The 18,945-nt window shown below is 42.5% G+C and overlaps 1 protein-coding gene across 3 annotated transcripts in view; it reads left to right on the top strand.

The window, feature by feature from the left end:
- The window catches only part of LOC115102875 (far upstream element-binding protein 3-like), a 64,230-nt gene that overhangs the window by 31,854 nt on the left and 13,431 nt on the right, over positions 1–18,945 (top strand). The window contains exons 13-17 of one of the 3 annotated variants that reach the window (XM_029623288.2): positions 7,295–7,455; positions 10,835–10,905; positions 10,998–11,083; positions 16,248–16,316; positions 16,730–16,851. In XM_029623288.2, the coding sequence (XP_029479148.1) occupies positions 7,295–7,455; positions 10,835–10,905; positions 10,998–11,083; positions 16,248–16,316; positions 16,730–16,851 (509 nt within the window). The remainder of the gene's footprint in view (positions 1–7,294; positions 7,456–10,834; positions 10,906–10,997; positions 11,084–16,247; positions 16,317–16,729; positions 16,852–18,945) is intronic. The other 2 variants (XM_029623289.2, XM_029623290.2) reach the window with 2 other exon arrangements.

Below are 18,945 nucleotides of genomic sequence, written 5' to 3'. Positions count from 1 at the left end.
TTTTGTGAAGAATCAACAACAAGTGGGACACAATCATGAAGTGGAACGACATTTATTGGATATTTCAAACTTTTTTAACAATCAAAAACTGAAAAATTGGGCGTGCAAAATTATTCAGCCCCTTTACTTTCAGTGCAGCAAACTCTCTCCAGAAGTTCAGTGAGGATCTCTGAATGATCCAATGTTGACCTAAATGACTAATGATGATAAATACAATCCACCTGTGTGTAATCAAGTCTCCGTATAAATGCACCTGCACTGTGATAGTCTCAGAGGTCCGTTAAAAGCGCAGAGAGCAACATGAAGAACAAGGAACACACCAGGCAGGTCCGAGATACTGTTGTGAAGAAGTTTAAAGCCGGATTTGGATACAAAAAGTGTTTGAAGCCTGAAATTCAGCATCGTTCACACCCTCTTAAGCTTTAGCCCCACCCATCTCGTTTTGCTCTCGGATCGTTCAGAGCGCACACTTGACGCTCTGGCCGATGATTTGTTTACCTCTGGATAACACGAGAACAGTCTAACCAGCTCTGCTGGCAACAATTTTGTTACGCTTGTTTGCCGACGTTTACTGACGCCGGTTATATTCAACGAGCGTTATGCGTTTGAAAATTCATCAGTTATTCTGCGTTCTGGCATACTCGGACTGAATTTACGAATGCACCCAAAATGGTTACTTGCATAGCGGAGTCTTGTTAAGACGGGTCGCTAAATCAAATCATGTCATTACTACCCTGCATGAATCTGCTGGGTAGTAGGTTCAACCAGGTTCAATGTAGCTAGCTAACATTAGGCTCTAACTAGCCATGCAAACGGCTCTTGGATACGAAGAATATCAAACGCGTAACGTTATCTAGGGAGCCAGTCAGCTAAAGTTAGCTAGCTAGCTAACAGTACACTTTAGCTTGAAATTAAACCACTTTCTTTCAAAATTAGAAATGTGTAATATCTGAAAGTCTAGCTAGCTACATTATCTTACCGTATACTGCATCATGCGTGATGGACACGTCTCCCTGTCACGGATGCCATGCCATGTTTGCCCATAGTTTGAAGATGTAATCCAGAGACTGGTGTTTTCTTCACCTCTTTAGCGATCATACTCCACTTTTTGGAGTCAACACTTATGCAGCTCCATTACACAATACATTTTATTTCAAATCTGCGTTGGACAGGATTACCTACACAGACTGACCAGCTCAAATAGACAGAAGCCTTCTATATGGCAGACCAATCTGATCTCATTTCTCGGCATGTCCTGCCCACTCATTATCTCAGCCAATCATTGCTAGTGGGAAGGTTGCTGGCTTTTTCCGTGGCTAAACCAACTTTATTACTTTAAACCAAATTATTTTTCCGTGGCTAATTTAACAATTGTATGTGTATTTGCAAGTTTGTTATTAAGGCACATGAAAGTTCACATCTTCCAGAAGGCATTTCTGCCCAAAAAATGCATATTTGATGCAAAGAAACTTTCAAATGGCTCTCCTGTGAAGTAGTGACTTACGACATATGCCTAGTTTCCTGAAACGAGTCACATATGTGGGCCTACCTAGTGTTATTCTGCTTTCACACAGCGAGCTGACTTTTTTTCTACCATTTGTTTTCTTGGCAATATAGACTTGAGGCTTAAAGAGCAACAACTACCCCTCCCCCACTGATGTCTATGCTGGATTCAAGAAGGCAGATGACGCCATCAGAATCCTTTGAACAACCTTCCATCCATGGCTCATCACCTTTCCCTTCTGTTAGTTTCTATATCTCTCTTTCTCATTATATATGTTTTGCTTTTATACTGCAATTGTACTTTTAGTTGCCAATGTGTACAAGATCAAATAGTCTGTACTATACATGCAACACATAGCGTTGAAAAATCCCAATTGACACCTGTGCTATGGATGTATAACAAGACCAGAAACAGTATTATCACTTCCAATTGTTTTGAGGGATAATGATGCATTGTAGACTTTTAACATTTACAATTGAGAAATGAAGAACATGTATGACTTTTATTTCACAGATGAAATCCGCAATAATATATTGACAGTATCTGTAGAAAATTCCCTCTGGACCATCTCTCTGACCCTCGGAGTTAGGGAGACCTTTGTGATTATCAGGCTGCATCAAGTAGTTTACCATCACCCAACCAGAGCCTAATGATTGTCTTGCAGGAGAGGGCAATTCACACCTCTGTTGTTAGGGAGGTTACTACTAGGGAGCCTTCTAGGAGAGTTCCAGACATTGTGATTATCAGGCTGCATCAAGTAGTTTACCATCACCCAACCAGAGCCTAACGAAGAGGGCAATTGACACCTCTGTTGTTAGGGAGGTTACTATGGAGCCTTCTAGGAGAGTTCCAGACATTTTGATTATCAGGCTGCATCAAGTAGTTTACCATCACCCAACCAGAGCCTAACGATTGTCTTGCAGGAGAGGGCAATTCACACCTCTGTTGTTAGGGAGGTTACTATGGAGCCTTCTAGGAGAGTTCCAGACATTTGTGATTATCAGGCTGCATCAAGTAGTTTACCATCACCCAACCAGAGCCTAATGATTGTCTTGCAGGGGAGGGCAATTCACACCTCTGTTGTTAGGGAGGTTACTAGGGAGCCTTCTAAGAGAGTTCCAGACATTGTGACAAACTCTCACTTACTTTCAGGGTCAAAGAGAGGGTACCGAGGGGATTCTCTACAGCAGTGGTTCCCAAACTTTTATTGTGCCGTATCCCTTCAAACATTCAACCTCCAGCTGCGTACCCCTCTAACACCAGGGTCAGCGCACTCTCAAATGTTGTTTTTTGCCATCATTGTAAGCCTGCCACTCACCCTGTATATAGCTTACCTAATTTCTCATGTTCTTATTTATCTTTGTTGTGTTTTTGATCTACCTTTATTTTATAGTACTACGTTGATATTGATAAGAGGTTGCAAGAAAGGCATTTCACAAAATGTTTTGAAATTTGCGATACTGACTTGAGTAGTTTGCTACTATTCTGTACATCAAGAAATAAGTTCTAGTTGGCCTGAACTGGTTTTGATTAGCATTTGTGTGATGGCTGTGATTATGGAGTGGGAACGTTAGTTTTCTCCTTTTCCAGCTACAATTGTAAGGGGCAGGAATCGGGATCGGTTTGCAGCTACAATCTCCGCTATGTCTGGTCTTGGAAAACTGGCTATGTTCTTGGGTGGTCGTCTTGGAAGTTGTACATGGGAGAGCGGGTCCCTGTACACTACTGTCTTGTCCTCGCATCTTTTCAGCACACACTCTGCCAGGTCCAACTATACTCAGCAAAAAAAGAAACGTCCTCTGTTTATTCTGCCAACTTAACATGTGTAAATATTTGTATGAACATAACTTTATTCAACAAATGAGACATTAACTGAACAAGTTCCACAGACATGTGACTAACATAAATGGAATAATGTGTCCCTGAACAAAGGGGGGGTCAAAATCTAAAGTAACAGTCAGTATCTGGTGTGGCCACCAGCTGCGTTAAGTACTGCAGTACATCTCATGGACTGCACCAGATTTGCCACTTCTTGCAGTGAGATGTTACCCCACTCTTCCACCAAGGCACTTGCAAGTTCCCAGACATTTCTGGGGGGAATGGCCCTAGCCCTCACCCTCCGATCCAACAGGTCACAGACATGCTGAATCGGATTGAGATCCAGGCTCTTTGCTGGCTCTGTTAGAACACTGACATTCCTGTCTTGCAGGAAATCATGCACAGAACGAGCAGTATGGCTGGTAGCATTATCATGCTGGAGGGTCATGTCAGGATGAACCTGTAGGAAGGGTACCACATGAGGGAGGAGGTCTTCCCTGTAACACACAGTGTTGAGTTTGCCTGCAATGACAACAAGCTCAGTCAGATGATGCTGTGACACACCACCCCAGACCATGATGGACCCTCAACCTCCAAATCGATCCCGCTCCAGAGCACAGGCCTCAGTGTAATGCTCATTCCTTCTACGATAAATGCGAAACCGACCATCACCCCTGGTGAGACAAAACTGCACTGGTGAAGAGCACTTTTTGCCAGTCCTGTCTGGTCCAGCGACGGTGGGTTTGTGCCATAGGCAATGTTGTTGCCGGTGAGGATCTGCCTTACAACAGGCCTTCAAGCCCTCAGTCCAGCCTCTCAGCCTATTGCGGACAGTCTGAGCACTGATGGAGGGATTGTGCTTTCCTGGTCCATGTTTTTCAGGGTCAGTAGAAAGGCCTCTTTAGTGTCCTAAGTTTTCATAACTGTGACCTTAATTGCCTACCGTCGCTAAGCTCTTTGTGTCTTAACGACCGTTCCACAGGTACATATTCATTAATTGTTTATGGTTCATTGAACAAGCATGGGAAACAGTGTTTGAACCCTTTACAATGAAGATCTGTGAAGTTATTTAGATTTGTACTAATTATCTTTGAAAGACAGTGTCCTGAAAATGGGCGTTTCTTTTTTTGTTGCGTTTAGAAGGTCTGTTTTGTTGTAAATTTTCTTAGCAACCAAGGTTTTGGTTTGTTTTGGGAAAACCATACTATACCTGGGTGTGCCTGACGAGAAATTAAACTGCAATTAACAATTTTATAAGTTCCGCATTAAGATTTACACACTAAGTCTGTCTGGTGTCTACTTTTCCCGAAAAATAAGATTATCCAATGACAGAGAAGCATTACTTGGAAAATAGTTAAATTGTGTAACTTTTACCCAGCCGAAAAAGATTTCAAAACAATGACTGTGATTAGCTTCTTCCAAACCCTAGACCATATGTCTCCTGTTACCATGGCCCTTAATAGAATCTATGACCTGTCCCTTGCAAAACTTCACATTTGACCTGCAGTAGTGGTCGCCTGTCAGTTTTTTGTTGTTGTCCGAGGATACAGCAAAAATATGTGATGTTAGGGGTACTCTAGAGCCAGAGTTGGGTAACACTGATCTAAGGTGTAAGGCATACAAATGTTAATATGTTGAAATCTGAAAAGCTTGTAAGAGTAAAATGTCAAATGGGTTGGTTCTGGCTGACTTGGATCAGTCACTTTAGGTTTTCTGTGACATACTGTATAGACCAGGGTTTGTTGAAATTTGGGAAAGCCGAAACCTGGAAAACTGAACTTGGGGAAAAAAGTAGGCAAAAAATATTAACATATTTTAAAAGGCCATACCTGGGTGATCACAGGTATCAAACCCAATATCCTGGCATTGCAATGCTCTACCAAGAGGCATGACAGGGTTATATGCTTTGTTAAGCCTCAATTTAATAGGATTTATAAAGCACAGGTTTGTCATATTTAACAGTGCGTTATGTCACATTTGACATTGGTGGTTGTGTCACAGTTATACCACATTTTATAACCCCTGATGTGGTTATACATTTTTAACACTTACAGTGGGGCAAAAAAGTATTTAGTCAGCTGCCAATTGTGCAAGTTCTCCCACTTAAAAAGATGAGGCCTGTAATTTTCATCATAGGTACACTTCAACTATGGCAGACAATGAGAGAAAAAAATCCAGAAAATCACATTGTAAGATTTTTAATGAATTTATTTGCAAATTATGGGAAAGCTGTGGACATTCCCTTACACCTCAGTGTATTTTGTTAAACGCCAGACCTCTCGGCCATTGATTCATAATATTAGAAATGCACCGTGTTTATGTATTGAATGCATGTGAAGGACTAGTTGATCAAATTAATGATATTACATCAAATTTATCTCCAGCACCACTGCAATGTCAACATACAGTATGTGAAAACGTCAGGAGTCTATGTTTTGTAGTTTAAATGATAGAAAGTGTAGAATAGATAAGTGTTTCCCATGACATGATCCTAATGTTATCATCTGGTGTGCATCATATGATTTTAACCAACTAGGAAAAGGTTTCTTACTATATTTTATATTTTTTGTTAGAAATGTTATTGGTTGCTTTTTTTCCCAGTTCATACTCTATACAAAATCACCATGCCGTTGCCTACTTGGGGTGCGCGGCCGTCACCAACGATTGTTTAATGCGAGTCTAGATCTGAGGGCTACCTATCCTGTCTTTGAGCCATCCCAGATGTCCCGATATTTTCAAAAATCTGCATAGCTCATGTAGTGTTTCAACTGTTCTGCCTGCGGCTATGGAACCCTGACCTGTTCACCGGACGTGCTACCTGTCCCAGACCTGCTGTTTTCAACTCTCTAGAGACAGCAGGAGCGGTAGAGATACTCTGAATGATCGGCTATGAAAAAAAGCCAATTGACATTTACTCGTGAGGTGCTGACCTGTTGCACCCTCTTCAACCACTGTTATTATTATTATATAACCCTGCTGGTCATCTATGGACATTTGAACATCTTGGCCGTGTTCTGTTATAATCTCCACCTGACACAGCCAGAAGAGGACTGGCCACCCCTCAGCCTGGTTCCTTTCTAGATTTCTTCCTAGGTTCTGGCCTTTCTAGGGAGTTTTTCCCACCATCTCACTGGCTTCTTCTCTAGCGAGCTCTCGCTATTGCTGACCACCGTGCTTCTACACCTGCAGTGCTTGCTGTTTGGGGTTTTTGGCTGGGTTTCTGTACAGCACTTTGAGATATCAGTTGAAGAAGGGCTATATAAATAAATTTGATTTGATTTAGTGTGAGATGTGCAATGACAAGTTTTGAGAACGGTGATCAGCAATAGCGAGAGCTCGCTAGAGAAGAAGCCAGTGAGATGACGACATATTGCCCAGAATGTTTAGACTACAACTAGCATACGTTTATACTTGCCTTTATCCAAAGCCAAAGTGTCAGATCGTTACAGCTCTGCAGTGAGATGACGACATATTGCAATCAAGTTTGCAAAACACGTCATACTGTGAAACTTTCTGTATTTGCAAAACATTTCTGTGACTGTATCAACAGTGGACTAATGAAACAAATACCAAAAAACGGGGAGTGGTATTTTCCTTTAATGACTAAATAATACACTGCTATTTTTGTGCTTATTTATGATATTATGGTTGCTTTTCATGAAAAATACTCTCAAAGCAATAAAATAAGAACTAGTTAATGAATGTAGGCTTAATTTGTAACATATTGATACAGCCCAACTGAGAGAACTGCACTGTTTTCATTTACAAACTTCAAGTAGAGAATCGTCTTGCACATTACGATATCTCAACCATATATTGTCTAGGTCAAATTTTGACGATACTCGATATCATATATCGGCCCAACACTATTGCACACAAACGACAAGGGCGCTGTCAAAGAATGACCAAGGATGTGTTATTCCCAGCCGTGCATAGTCTCATGTGATGTGATGTGATGTGCTGTCTGTCCAGGCGGAGATACCATCAAGAGCATCAACCAGCAGTCTGGAGCCCACGTGGAGCTGCAGAGGAACCCCCCTCACAACACCGACCCCAATGTCCGCATCTTCTCCATCAGAGGCACCCCGCAACAGATGGAACTAGCACGCCAGCTCATCGATGACAAGATCGGAGTAAGTAGTTGTTGGAAAAAGTTCCCCCAAACACAAGTGCCTTTAACACTACATCTGCCGTAGGCCACTGGCCACGGGCGTTTGATTTTGTACGTATTTCTCTCCTCACTGAATTAATGAATGCGTAAAGGCTCAATACAGTGTCTGATACAACCAATAAATTACTTGTTTTCATATCTTGTCCTGAAAATATATTTTCACAAATATTTCTTTATGCAATTAATTCTTTAAATTTGTGTTATGCCTGTTTATCAGCGTTGGCACTCGTGTTTATAACAAATAATCTGTCTCCGTGCCTTGCGGGTTGATAACATTCTCTGTATGAAGACGTTACTAGACTGTACTTACTATACCTCTAGTACTAATCAAGTATATTGTAAGGGAAACATGGTACAGCCTTCAGAATGATGCAGAACAGATCCCTGACTATCTGAGTTGATGAGCGACGGGATTGAATGATGCGTGTTACAGTAGGCCTTTAGAATGATGCAGAACAGATCCCTGACTCTATCCGAGTTGATGAGCGACGGGATTGAATGATGCGTGTTACAGTAGGCCTTTAGAATGATGAAGAACAGATCCCTGACTCTATCCGAGTTGATGAGCGACGGGATTGAATGATGCGTGTTACAGTAGGTCTTTAGAATGATGCAGAACAGATCCCTGACTCTATCCGAGTTGATGAGCGACGGGATTGAATGATGCGTGTTACAGTAGGCCTTTAGAATGATGCAGAACAGATCCCTGACTCTATCTGAGTTGATGAGCGACGGGATTGAATGATGCATGATACAGTTGGCCTTTAGAATGATGCAGAACAGATCCCTGACTCTATCTGAGTTGATGAGCGACGGGATTGAATGATGCATGTTACAGTTGGCCTTTAGAATGATGCAGAACAGATACCTGACTCTATCCGAGTTGATGAGCGACGGGATTGAATGATGCGTGTTACAGTTGGCCTTTAGAATGATGCAGAACAGATCCCTGACTCTATCCGAGTTGATGAGCGACGGGATTGAATGATGCGTGTTACAGTAGGCCTTTAGAATGATGCAGAACAGATCCCTGACTCTATCCGAGTTGATGAGCGACGGGATTGAATGATGCGTGTTACAGTTGGCCTTTAGAATGATGCAGAACAGATCCCTGACTCTATCCGAGTTGATGAGCGACGGGATTGAATGATGCGTGTTACAGTTGGCCTTTAGAATGATGCAGAACAGATCCCTGACTCTATCCGAGTTGATGAGCGACGGGATTGAATGATGCGTGGTACAGTAGGCCTTCAGAATGATGCAGAACAGATCCCTGACTCTATCCGAGTTGATGAGTGACGGGATTGAATGATGCGTGTTACAGTTGGCCTTTAGAATGATGAAGAACAGATCCTTGACTCTATCCGAGTTGATGAGCGACGGGATTGAATGATGCGTGGTACAGTAGGCCTTTAGAATGACGCAGAACAGATCCCTGACTCTATCCGAGTTGATGAGCGACGGGATTGAATGATGCGTGTTACAGTAGGCCTTTAGAATGATGCAGAACAGATCCCTGACTCTATCCGAGTTGATGAGCGACGGGATTGAATGATGCGTGTTACAGTAGGCCTTTAGAATGATGCAGAACAGATCCCTGACTCTATCCGAGTTGATGAGCGACGGGATTGAATGATGCCAGACGGCCTGCGAAGCCGGCCCATTTTTAAAACTAAACCAAAACAAATTTCACACTTAATAAGAGTTAGATTAAATTGGCAATAGTCTGATGAGTGACAATATTATCAGTTGCCAGATTGTACATGACGAGATGGGTGCAGCTTGGAATTGACAGAGGCAGGGAAAGGAGCAACTCCTTTATCAAATCCTCCTCAAGAGTCTCATGCAGGTTAAACCTATCAGAAAGAGCATATTTTGCAGATTCTACTACTACAAATAACTCTCAATATTCTAGAGGTGCAGCTCTATTTACAAACATCACTTTTGAATAATAGCACTGTCCATGCGTTCAGCACTTGCGCGACAGGGTTTCTCAGGCCACTAAGCAAAGACTAGTAATCTGATTAAAATATAAATGTTCTTATTTCCACAATGTTTCTTTAGACCTGCACTAACTAAATTAGAACAGATTTCTTTGATGGATTTAACTCTTGAACTAGTGGTTTTTGGTTTTTAAGAAACTACTGAAAATGCTATTAATTTATTTAAAAATATGTTTTTATTCTGTTACCTAAGACCTTCATAAACGCAACCAAACTGTTGTTTTTCTGAAAGCATACAGTGCATTCGTGAAGTATTCAGACCCCCTGACATTTTGTTACAGCCTTATTCTAAAATGGATTAAATAGTTTAACAAAGAAAGAAAAAAAGTTTTGTGAAATGTTCTGAACTGAAATATCACATTTCCATAAGTATTCTGACCCTTTACTCAGTACTTTGTTGAAGCACTTTTAGCAGCGATTACAACTTCAAGTCTTCTTGGGTATGACGCTACAAGCTTGGCACACCTGTATTTGGGGAGTTTCTCTCATTCTCCTCTGCAGATCCTCACAAGCTCTGTCAGGTTGGATGTGGAGCGTCGCTGCACAGCTATTTTCAGGTGTTGTAAGTCGCTCTGGATAAGAGCGTCTGCTAAATGACTTAAATGTAAATGTAAATGTCTCTCCAGAGATATTCGATTAGGTTTAAGTCCGGGCTCTAGCTTGGCCATTCAAGGACATTCAGAGACTTGTCCCGAAGCCACTCCTGCATTGCTGTGTGCTTAGGATCATTGTCCTGTTGGAAGGTTAACTTTCACCCCAGTCTGAGGTCTTGAGCTTCATCAAGGATGTCTCTGTACTTTGCTCCGTTCATCTTTCCCTCTTTACTGACTAGAGCTCAATTTAGAGTCTCGTAGCAACGCTCTGAATACTTATGTAAAGAAGGAAAGAAAAACCTGTTTTCGCTTTGTCATTATGGGGTATCGTGTGTAGATTAAGTATTTACATATTTAAAAAAAAATATATATATATATATATATATATATATATATACTAAATAAATCCATTTTTGAATAAGGCTGTAACATCACAAAAAGTCAAGGGGTCTAAATACTTGCCGGAATGCACTGTATATGTCATTTGTTTATTAGCCTGTTAGAGTGGGAGGTCCATCGATGCCAGGCGTATGCTAACATTCTCTAGCAGATACTTATAGGCTGAAAGGCCTGGCAGTTCTAGTGATAAGTCAACAGGACTACCTAGGCAAATTGTTAAACATTTCTAAACGTTTTAATTATTAACTGTTAGTCGACTAAATAAATACTGCCGTGATTTCAACTTATTCAACCTGGTGTTATTTACTCTGGTTAACAGTGTTGAATGTATCGGGTTTTTTTTCAGGGTTCAGGAATAGTGAGCAACAATAATTTTGGATTTAGCCCTTTCACTCAAGGCCCTGCAACTCATCAAAAGTAAGTCAGACTTTCTGTTCGCCCCTGTCGGTTGTACCTATATGCATTTTTTTTGTGTTGCTGTAGCTCTTTCTGCTTTCTGTCTTGATAAGTTGTGGCAGTGGAGCCCAGACCTTCATGACAGGAGGATGGGGGACTACTTATCAAACATGGCAGCCTCAAGGCCAGCAGGACCCCAGTAAGTCACCTTTTGCTCAACAGCTCGTCATAAGCACAGCCTGTAAACATTTGGTAACCCTTTCTTGTATTGCGATTAACATCAACTCTGCTAGCCTGATGGAACCAGCCTGATCTCTGCATAAAGAAAATATAAAAAATCTATTTAACCTTTATTTAACTCGGCAAGTCAGTTAAGAACAAATTCGTATTTACAATGACGGCCTACACCGGCCAAACTTCCAGTGGCTATGGGACTCCCAGTCACGGCCGGTTGTGATAGTCTGGATTCGAACCAGGTTGTCTGTAGTGCCTTAAACCACTGCGCCACTTGGGAGCCCAAGTGGCATTCATCATTGAAACCAAAGGTGAATGCAGCGATCAGGCTGGTTCCACCAGGCTAAACTCTACAGCAATATCTTGATATCGATATTTCCTCAGCTTAAACATAGTTTTGAAACGATTTTGCACAGAGTTTATATGAAATAGACATATAAGGATGGACTCTGCAAAATGTGGCTAATTTCAGTGTCTTACAAATACATTTGAGAGATAAGACTCATAAATGCTTACAAGCAGATAAGACAGAGTTTGAATTGTCCAGGGTATTTCATCTTCTCAGGGCAATGCTCAGTAATCAGTGAAGTAGAGGTTGCTGTGCTTGGGTCAGTTTTGCATTTACCCCTTAGTGGTTTATGTTAGGATTGGGGGAGGGGAAGCTAATCATAAATCTGTCCCTTGGCGGGACTTCACACCGGAGCCTAAAAGAGCATGAATAGGACAGGAGAGATGCGTTCATGTTTAGATGTTTCTGACCCAGCAATAGGTGTGGTTGGCTAGTGTTAAACACCACCACAAACATGTTTAGATGTTTCTGACCCAGCAGTAGGTGTGGTTGGCTAGTGTTAAACACCACCACAAACATGTTTAGATGTTTCTGACCCAGCAGTAGGTGTGGTTGGCTAGTGTTAAACACCACCACAAACATGTTTAGATGTTTCTGACCCAGCAGTAGGTGTGGTTGGCTAGTGTTAAACACCACCACAAACATGTTTAGATGTTTCTGACCCAGCAATAGGTGTGGTTGGCTAGTGTTAAACACCACCACAAACATGTTTAGATGTTTCTCACCCAGCAATAGGTGTGGTTGGCTAGTGTTAAACACCACCACAAACATGTTTAGATGTTTCTGACCCAGCAGTAGGTGTGGTTGGCTAGTGTTAAACTCCACCACAAACATGTTTAGATGTTTCTGACCCAGCAGTAGGTGTGGTTGGCTAGTGTTAAACACCACCACAAACATGTTTAGATGTTTCTGACCCAGCAGTAGGTGTGGTTGGCTAGTGTTAAACACCACCACAAACATGTTTAGATGTTTCTGACCCAGCAGTAGGTGTGGTTGGCTAGTGTTAAACACCACCACAAACATGTTTAGATGTTTCTGACCCAACAGTAGGTGTGGTTGGCTAGTGTTAAACACCACCACAAACATGTTTAGATGTTTCTGACCCAGCAGTAGGTGTGGTTGGCTAGTGTTAAACACCACCACAAACATGTTTAGATGTTTCTGACCCAGCAGTAGGTGTGGTTGGCTAGTGTTAAACACCACCACAAACATGTTTAGATGTTTCTGACCCAGCAGTAGGTGTGGTTGGCTAGTGTTAAACACCACCACAAACATGTTTAGATGTTTCTGACCCAGCAATAGGTGTGGTTGGCTAGTTTTAAACACCACCACAAACATGTTTAGATGTTTCTGACCCAGCAGTAGGTGTGGTTGGCTAGTGTTAAACACCACCACAAACATGTTTAGATGTTTCTGACCCAGCAGTAGGTTTTTAAATCCCATGACAACTTTCTTCACAACCATAGTTCAAGACAAGCAAGCACACATTTTATTGAGGAAATATAATTTTCTATTTCGATGTTTGGAATAGAGTGGGCACTTGGAATACGGTGTTTTGCAATGAATGAAAAAGCAGAGGATTTTCATTCAGAACATGTCGTTGCGTTACATTCAGATCTCCACCACCACTGGTACCAGTCTGTATTAGATAGCTAACGTTTGTGAGCCAAATTTCTTGCCAGCAGCATACCACCCAGCATCCATCTGCTGGCTGGCCGCTGAAGCTTGCTCGTTCACCCCCCTCCTCTCCCCTGTAACTATTCCCCAGGTCGTTGCTGTAAACAGGAATGTATTCTCAGTCAATTTATCTGGTCAAATAATTTAATACCACATTTAATACCACATTTATTTAGCTCAGTCAAATTAGCATTAGTGGCTAGATACAGCGTGCAAAAAAAAAGTACCTCAACTAACAAGCTTTTTTCAGAGAGTAAGATTCACAAAGTAGATGCATATTATAGATGTCGATGCATATTAAGAAGCAATTGGAAAGCTGCATTGTTTTCACAAATTGGACAAGTCTGTTTGCAATACCGCATGCATTAATATAAGAACTGCACGCGGACAGTGTGAATATAACTTTGGACAGTCAGGAACTGTACTACCTGCTTGAGTGGCAGGGGGCGGTCTTGGTGTGTGTTCGAAGCGGGTGCAGGAGGACAGGGTCATCAAATCAAATTGTATTTGTCACATGAGCCGAATACGACAGGTGTAGGTAGCCCTTACCGTGAAATGCTTACTTACAAGCCCTTTAACTAACAATGCCGTTCAAGAAAGAGTTAAGAAAATATTTACAAAATAAACTAAAATAAAAAATTATAAAAAGTAACTCGATAAAATAACAATAACGAGGCTATATATACTGGGTACTGAGTCAATGTGCGGGGGTACAGGTTAGTCGAGGTAATTTGTACATGTAGGTATGGATACAGTGACTGCATAGAGAATAGACAGCTTGTAGCAGCAGTGTAAAAACAAATAGGGGGTGTCAATTTAAATAGTCCGGGTGGCCATTTGATTAATTGTTCAGCAGTCTAATGGCTTGGGGGTAGAAGCTAAGGAGCCTTTTGGTCATAGACTTGGCGCTCCCATACCGTTTGCCATGCGGTAGCAGAGACGGCAGTCTAGGACTTGGGTGACTGGAGTCTTTTTGACAACTTTTTGGGCTTTTTCTCTGACACTGCCTAGTATATAGATCCTGGATGGCAGGAAGCTTGGCCACAGTGATATACTGGGCTGTACTACCCTCTGTAGCGCCTTATGGTTAGATGCCGAGCAGTTGCCATACCAGGCAGTAATGCAACCAGTCAGAATGCTCTCGATGGTGCAGCTGTATAACTTTGAGGATCTGTGGACCCATGACAAATTATTTCAGTCTCCTGAGGGTGAAAATGTGTTGTCGGTGCCCTCTTCACGACTGTCTTGGTGTGTTTGGACCATGATAGTTTGTTGGTGATGTGGACACCAAGGAACTTGAAACTCTCGATCCGCTCCACCCTGTTGATGTTATGGGGGCCTGTTTGGCCTGCCTTTTCCTGTAGTCCACAATCAGATCCTTTGTCTTGCTCACATTGAGGGAGAGGTGGTTGCCCTGGCACCACACTGACCGGTCTCTGACCTCCTCCCTATAGGCTGTCTCATCGTTGTTGGTGATCAGGACTACCACGGTTGTGTCATCAGCAAACTTTATGATGGTGTTGCAGTCGTGGGTGAACAGGGAGTACAGGAGGGGACTAAGTTGTTGCCTATCTTTACCACCTGGGGGCGGCCCATCAGGGTCCTTAGCTTAGTGATGAGCTTTGTGGGCGCTATGGTGTTGGAACGCTGAGCTGTAGTCAATGAACAGCATTCTCACATAGGTGTTCCTTTTGTATAGGTGGGAAAGGGCAGTGTGGAGTGCGATTGAGATTGTGTCGTCTGTGGATATGTTGGGGAGGTATGCGAATTGGAGTGGGTCTAGGGTTTCCGGGATGATGATGTTGATGTGAGCCATGACCAGCCTTTCAAAGCACTTCATGGCTAATGACGTGAGCGCTACGGGGTGGTAATCATTTAGGCAGGTTACCTTCTCTTCCTTGGGCACAAGGACTATGGTGGTCTGCTTGAAACGTAGGTATTATAATTAGTCAGGGAGATGTTGAAAGTTGCCAGTTTGTCCGCACATGCTTTCGGTACACGTCCTGGTAATCCGTCTAGCCCCGCGGCTTTGTGAATGTTGACCTGTTTAAAGGTCTGCTTCCGTCGGCTGCCAAGAGCATGATCACACAGTCATCTGGAACAGCTGGTGCTCTCATGCATGCTTCAGTGTTGCTTGCCTCGAAGCGAGCATAAAAGACAATTAGCTCGCCTCGCTGGGCAGCTCGCGGCTGGGTTTCCCTTTTGTAATACGTATTAGTTTTCAAGCCCTGCTACATCTGACCAGCGATAGTTCTTAATCCTGTATTGACACAAAATCATAAATCCTACCTATTTCTACTATTTATCTTAAAATCTGATTTTAAACCTAACCATTGTGCTAACCTTATGCCTAACCTTAAATCAAGACCAAAAAGCAATTTTTGTTTTCATTCATCTTTACAATATAGCCAATTTTGACTTTGTGGCTGTGGTCACTAGTGGAAACCGGAGGACAGTGAGAGACCACTCGAACATCCGAAAAATCATAAGTAACAATGAGTAAACTATAGAAACTATAGATGTTGCACGCGGCTGAGGTGTATTTCAAAGTATCGCACACAGCCTCTTGCGATATGGACATTGCACGTGTCAATATTGCAATTTCGATGTGAATTGGATTAATCATGCAGCCCTAGAATGAACCAGGTCTAGTAGGTACACATTAGAGTTCATCCACTCCTCTTTTGCTTGTAAGCCAATTGAAGGGGTTAGTCTATTATGGCTTGAACCAATTTCATTGGCGAAACAGAAATGTTCTACAAATAACAAAACAATTGTCAGGAAATTGTCAGAAGGGCTTCTGAGGAAAATTAAAATATAAATTGACTACTATTCACCAAATCAAGTGAGTTCTGACAGCTTTGGGCCAAGTGCTGCAAAGTAAATACTTATCCCCAAATGTTAGAGAACATATCCCCAAATGTTAGAGAACATATCCCCAAATGTTAGAGAACATATCCCCAAATGTTAGAGAACATATTCCCCAAATGTTAGAGAACATATCCCCAAATGTTAGAGAACATATCCCCAAATGTTGGAGACCATCTTAAATACACTGGTATTTGTCATATGTTTAATACAATGTTGTATTATTTGGGTACAGGTCACAATGGACCCCAAGCAGGCCAGATGGACTACTCTAAAGCATGGGAGCAGTATTATAAAAAGCTAGGCAAGTGCTCATGAGACCGTACAAACCCTGTCTTACCCATGTGACTTTTCGAAACAAATGCAGTCTTGTTTTTCAGTAACTTTGCTTTATTGTGACAATTTAGTGCAACTGCATCAAAGCTTGAGGTTCAGCATTTAGCGCAGTATATCCCCAGTAGTAGACATTGCAGATAATGCAATGATTATGATTCTCCATGTCCACCTTAATGGCCCTTTCTGTGTTTGCAGGCCAAAATACCCATGCTCAGATTATTGTCCATGACTACAGTAAAGCATGGGAGGATTAATATAAGAAATTGTAGGCTCATTAATTTTGTCAGTTGTCTTTAGACATAGTCAAGGTTACAAATAGGATTGTGATAGAGTTATTTGATGCTGTTTTCTCACAATGTCTTTACGCTTGTGCCCTAAAAGGTCAGACTTCTCAGCAGCAGAGCTCACTCCCAGAATACAGTGCGGCTGTGGCAGAGTATTACAGGCAGCAGGGAGCATACCTCTGGCCGGGTGCACAGGCAACCCAGGGCCCAGGTCTTCAGGTAATGTACAACACAGCCAAACCTGTACTCACAATGGCCTCTAGACAGCTCTGTCTGCCTCTAAACAACTTTCTCTAAACATGACCTAAACAGCCTTTTGTCTCTAAACAGCATTGTAAACTCAGCAAAAAAAGAAACGTCCTCTCACTGTCAACTGCGTTTATTTTCAGCAAACTTAACGTGTGTAAATATTTGTATGAACATAAGATTCAACAACTGAGACATGAACTGAACAAGTTCCACAGACATGTGACTAACAGAAATGGAATAATGTGTCCCTGAACAAAAGGGGGGGTCAAAAGTAACAGTCAGTATCTGGTGTGGCCACCAGCTACATTAAGTACTGCTCCTCCTCATCTCCTCGTGGACTGCACCAGATTTGCCAGTTCTTGCTGTGAGATGTTATCCCACTCTTCCACCAAGGCACCTGCAAGTTCCCAGATATTTCTGGGGGGGAATGGCCCTAGCCCTCAACCTCCAATCCAACTGGTCCCAGACGTGCTCAATGGGATTGAGATCCGGGCTCTTAGCTGGCCATGGCAGAACACTGACATTCCTGTCTTGCAGGAAATCATGCACAGAACGAGCAGTATGGCTGATGGCATTGTCATGCTGGAGGGTCATGCCAGGATGAGCCTGCAGGAAACGTTCCACATGAGGGAGGAGGAGGATGTCTTCCCTGTAACGCACAGCGTTGAGATTGCCTGCAATGACAACAAGCTCAGTCCGATGATGCCCCTCCACCTCCAAATCATTCCCGCTCCAGAGAACAAGCCTCGGTGTAGTGCTCATTCCATCGACGATAAACGCGACTCCGACCATCAGCCCTGTTGAGACAAAACCGCAAACAACACTTTTTGCCAGTCCTGTCTGGTCCAGCGACAGTGGGTTTGTACCCATAGGCAACGTTGTTGCCGGTGATGTCTGGTGAGGACCTGCCTTACAACAGGCCTACAAGCCCTCAGTCCAGCCTCTCTCAGGCTATTGCGAATAGTCTGAGCACTGATGGAGGGATTGTGCGCTCCTGGTGTAACTTGGGCAGTTGTTGCCATCCTGTACCTGTCCCGCAGGTGTGATGTTCGGATGTACCGATCCTGTGCAGGTGTTGTTACAAGTGGTCTGCTACTACGAGGACGATCAGCTGTCTGTCCTGTCTCCTTGTAGCACTGTCTTAGGCGTCTCACAGTACGGGCGTTGCAATTTATTGCCCTGGCCACATCTGCCGTCCTCATGCCTCCTTGCAGCATGCCTAAGGCACATTCACACAGATGAGCAGGGACCCTGGGCATCTTTCTTTTGCTGTTTTTCAGGGTCAGTAGAAAGGCCTCTTTAGTGTCATAAGTTTTCATGACTGTGACCTTAATTGCCTACCGTCTGTAAGCTGTTTAGTGTCTTAACGACCGTTCCACAGGTGCATGTTCATTAATTGTTTATGGTTCATTGAACCAAGCATGGGAAACGGTGTTTAAACCCTTTACAATGAAGATCTGTGAAGTTATTTGGATTTTTACGAATAATCTTTGAAAGACAGGGTCTTGAAAAAGGGGCGTTTCTTTTTTTTGCTGAGTTTATGTGCCTCTCTCTTAACAGCTCTATTTTTTTCTCTAAACCGCTCTGTTTTTGCCTCTAAACCGCTCTGTTTTTGCCTCTAAACCGCTCTGTTTTTGTCTCTAAACCGCTCTGTTTTTGCCTCTAAACAACTCGGTCTCTCGCTTCTCTAAACAGATTTTCTGCTTTTAAACAGCTATGCTTCTAAACCGCTCTGTCTCTGCCTCAGTCTTTAAATTTCTCTGTTTCTACCCCTAAACAGTGCACTGCCTCTCAGCACAGCACTGTGTCTGCCTCTCAACACAGCACTGTCTCTGCCTCTTAACACAGCTCTGCCTTTAAACATACAGTACCTTCAGAAAGTATTCATACCCCTGGACTTATTACACATTTTGTTGTGTTACAGCCTGAATTCAAAGTGGAATAAATTGACTACACACTATACCTCATAATGACAGTGAAACCCTGTTTTTAGACCTTTTAGCAAATGTATTGAATAGGAAATATGTAATTTACATAACCCCGTATGTAGAAGCACCTTTAGCG

The sequence above is a fragment of the Oncorhynchus nerka genome, linkage group LG20 (assembly GCF_034236695.1).
Source record: "Oncorhynchus nerka isolate Pitt River linkage group LG20, Oner_Uvic_2.0, whole genome shotgun sequence".
In the NCBI taxonomy this organism is placed as follows: domain Eukaryota; kingdom Metazoa; phylum Chordata; class Actinopteri; order Salmoniformes; family Salmonidae; genus Oncorhynchus; species Oncorhynchus nerka.
The sequence above is the reverse complement of the archived record's forward strand: the minus strand, read 5'-3'. Positions and strand labels throughout refer to the sequence as shown.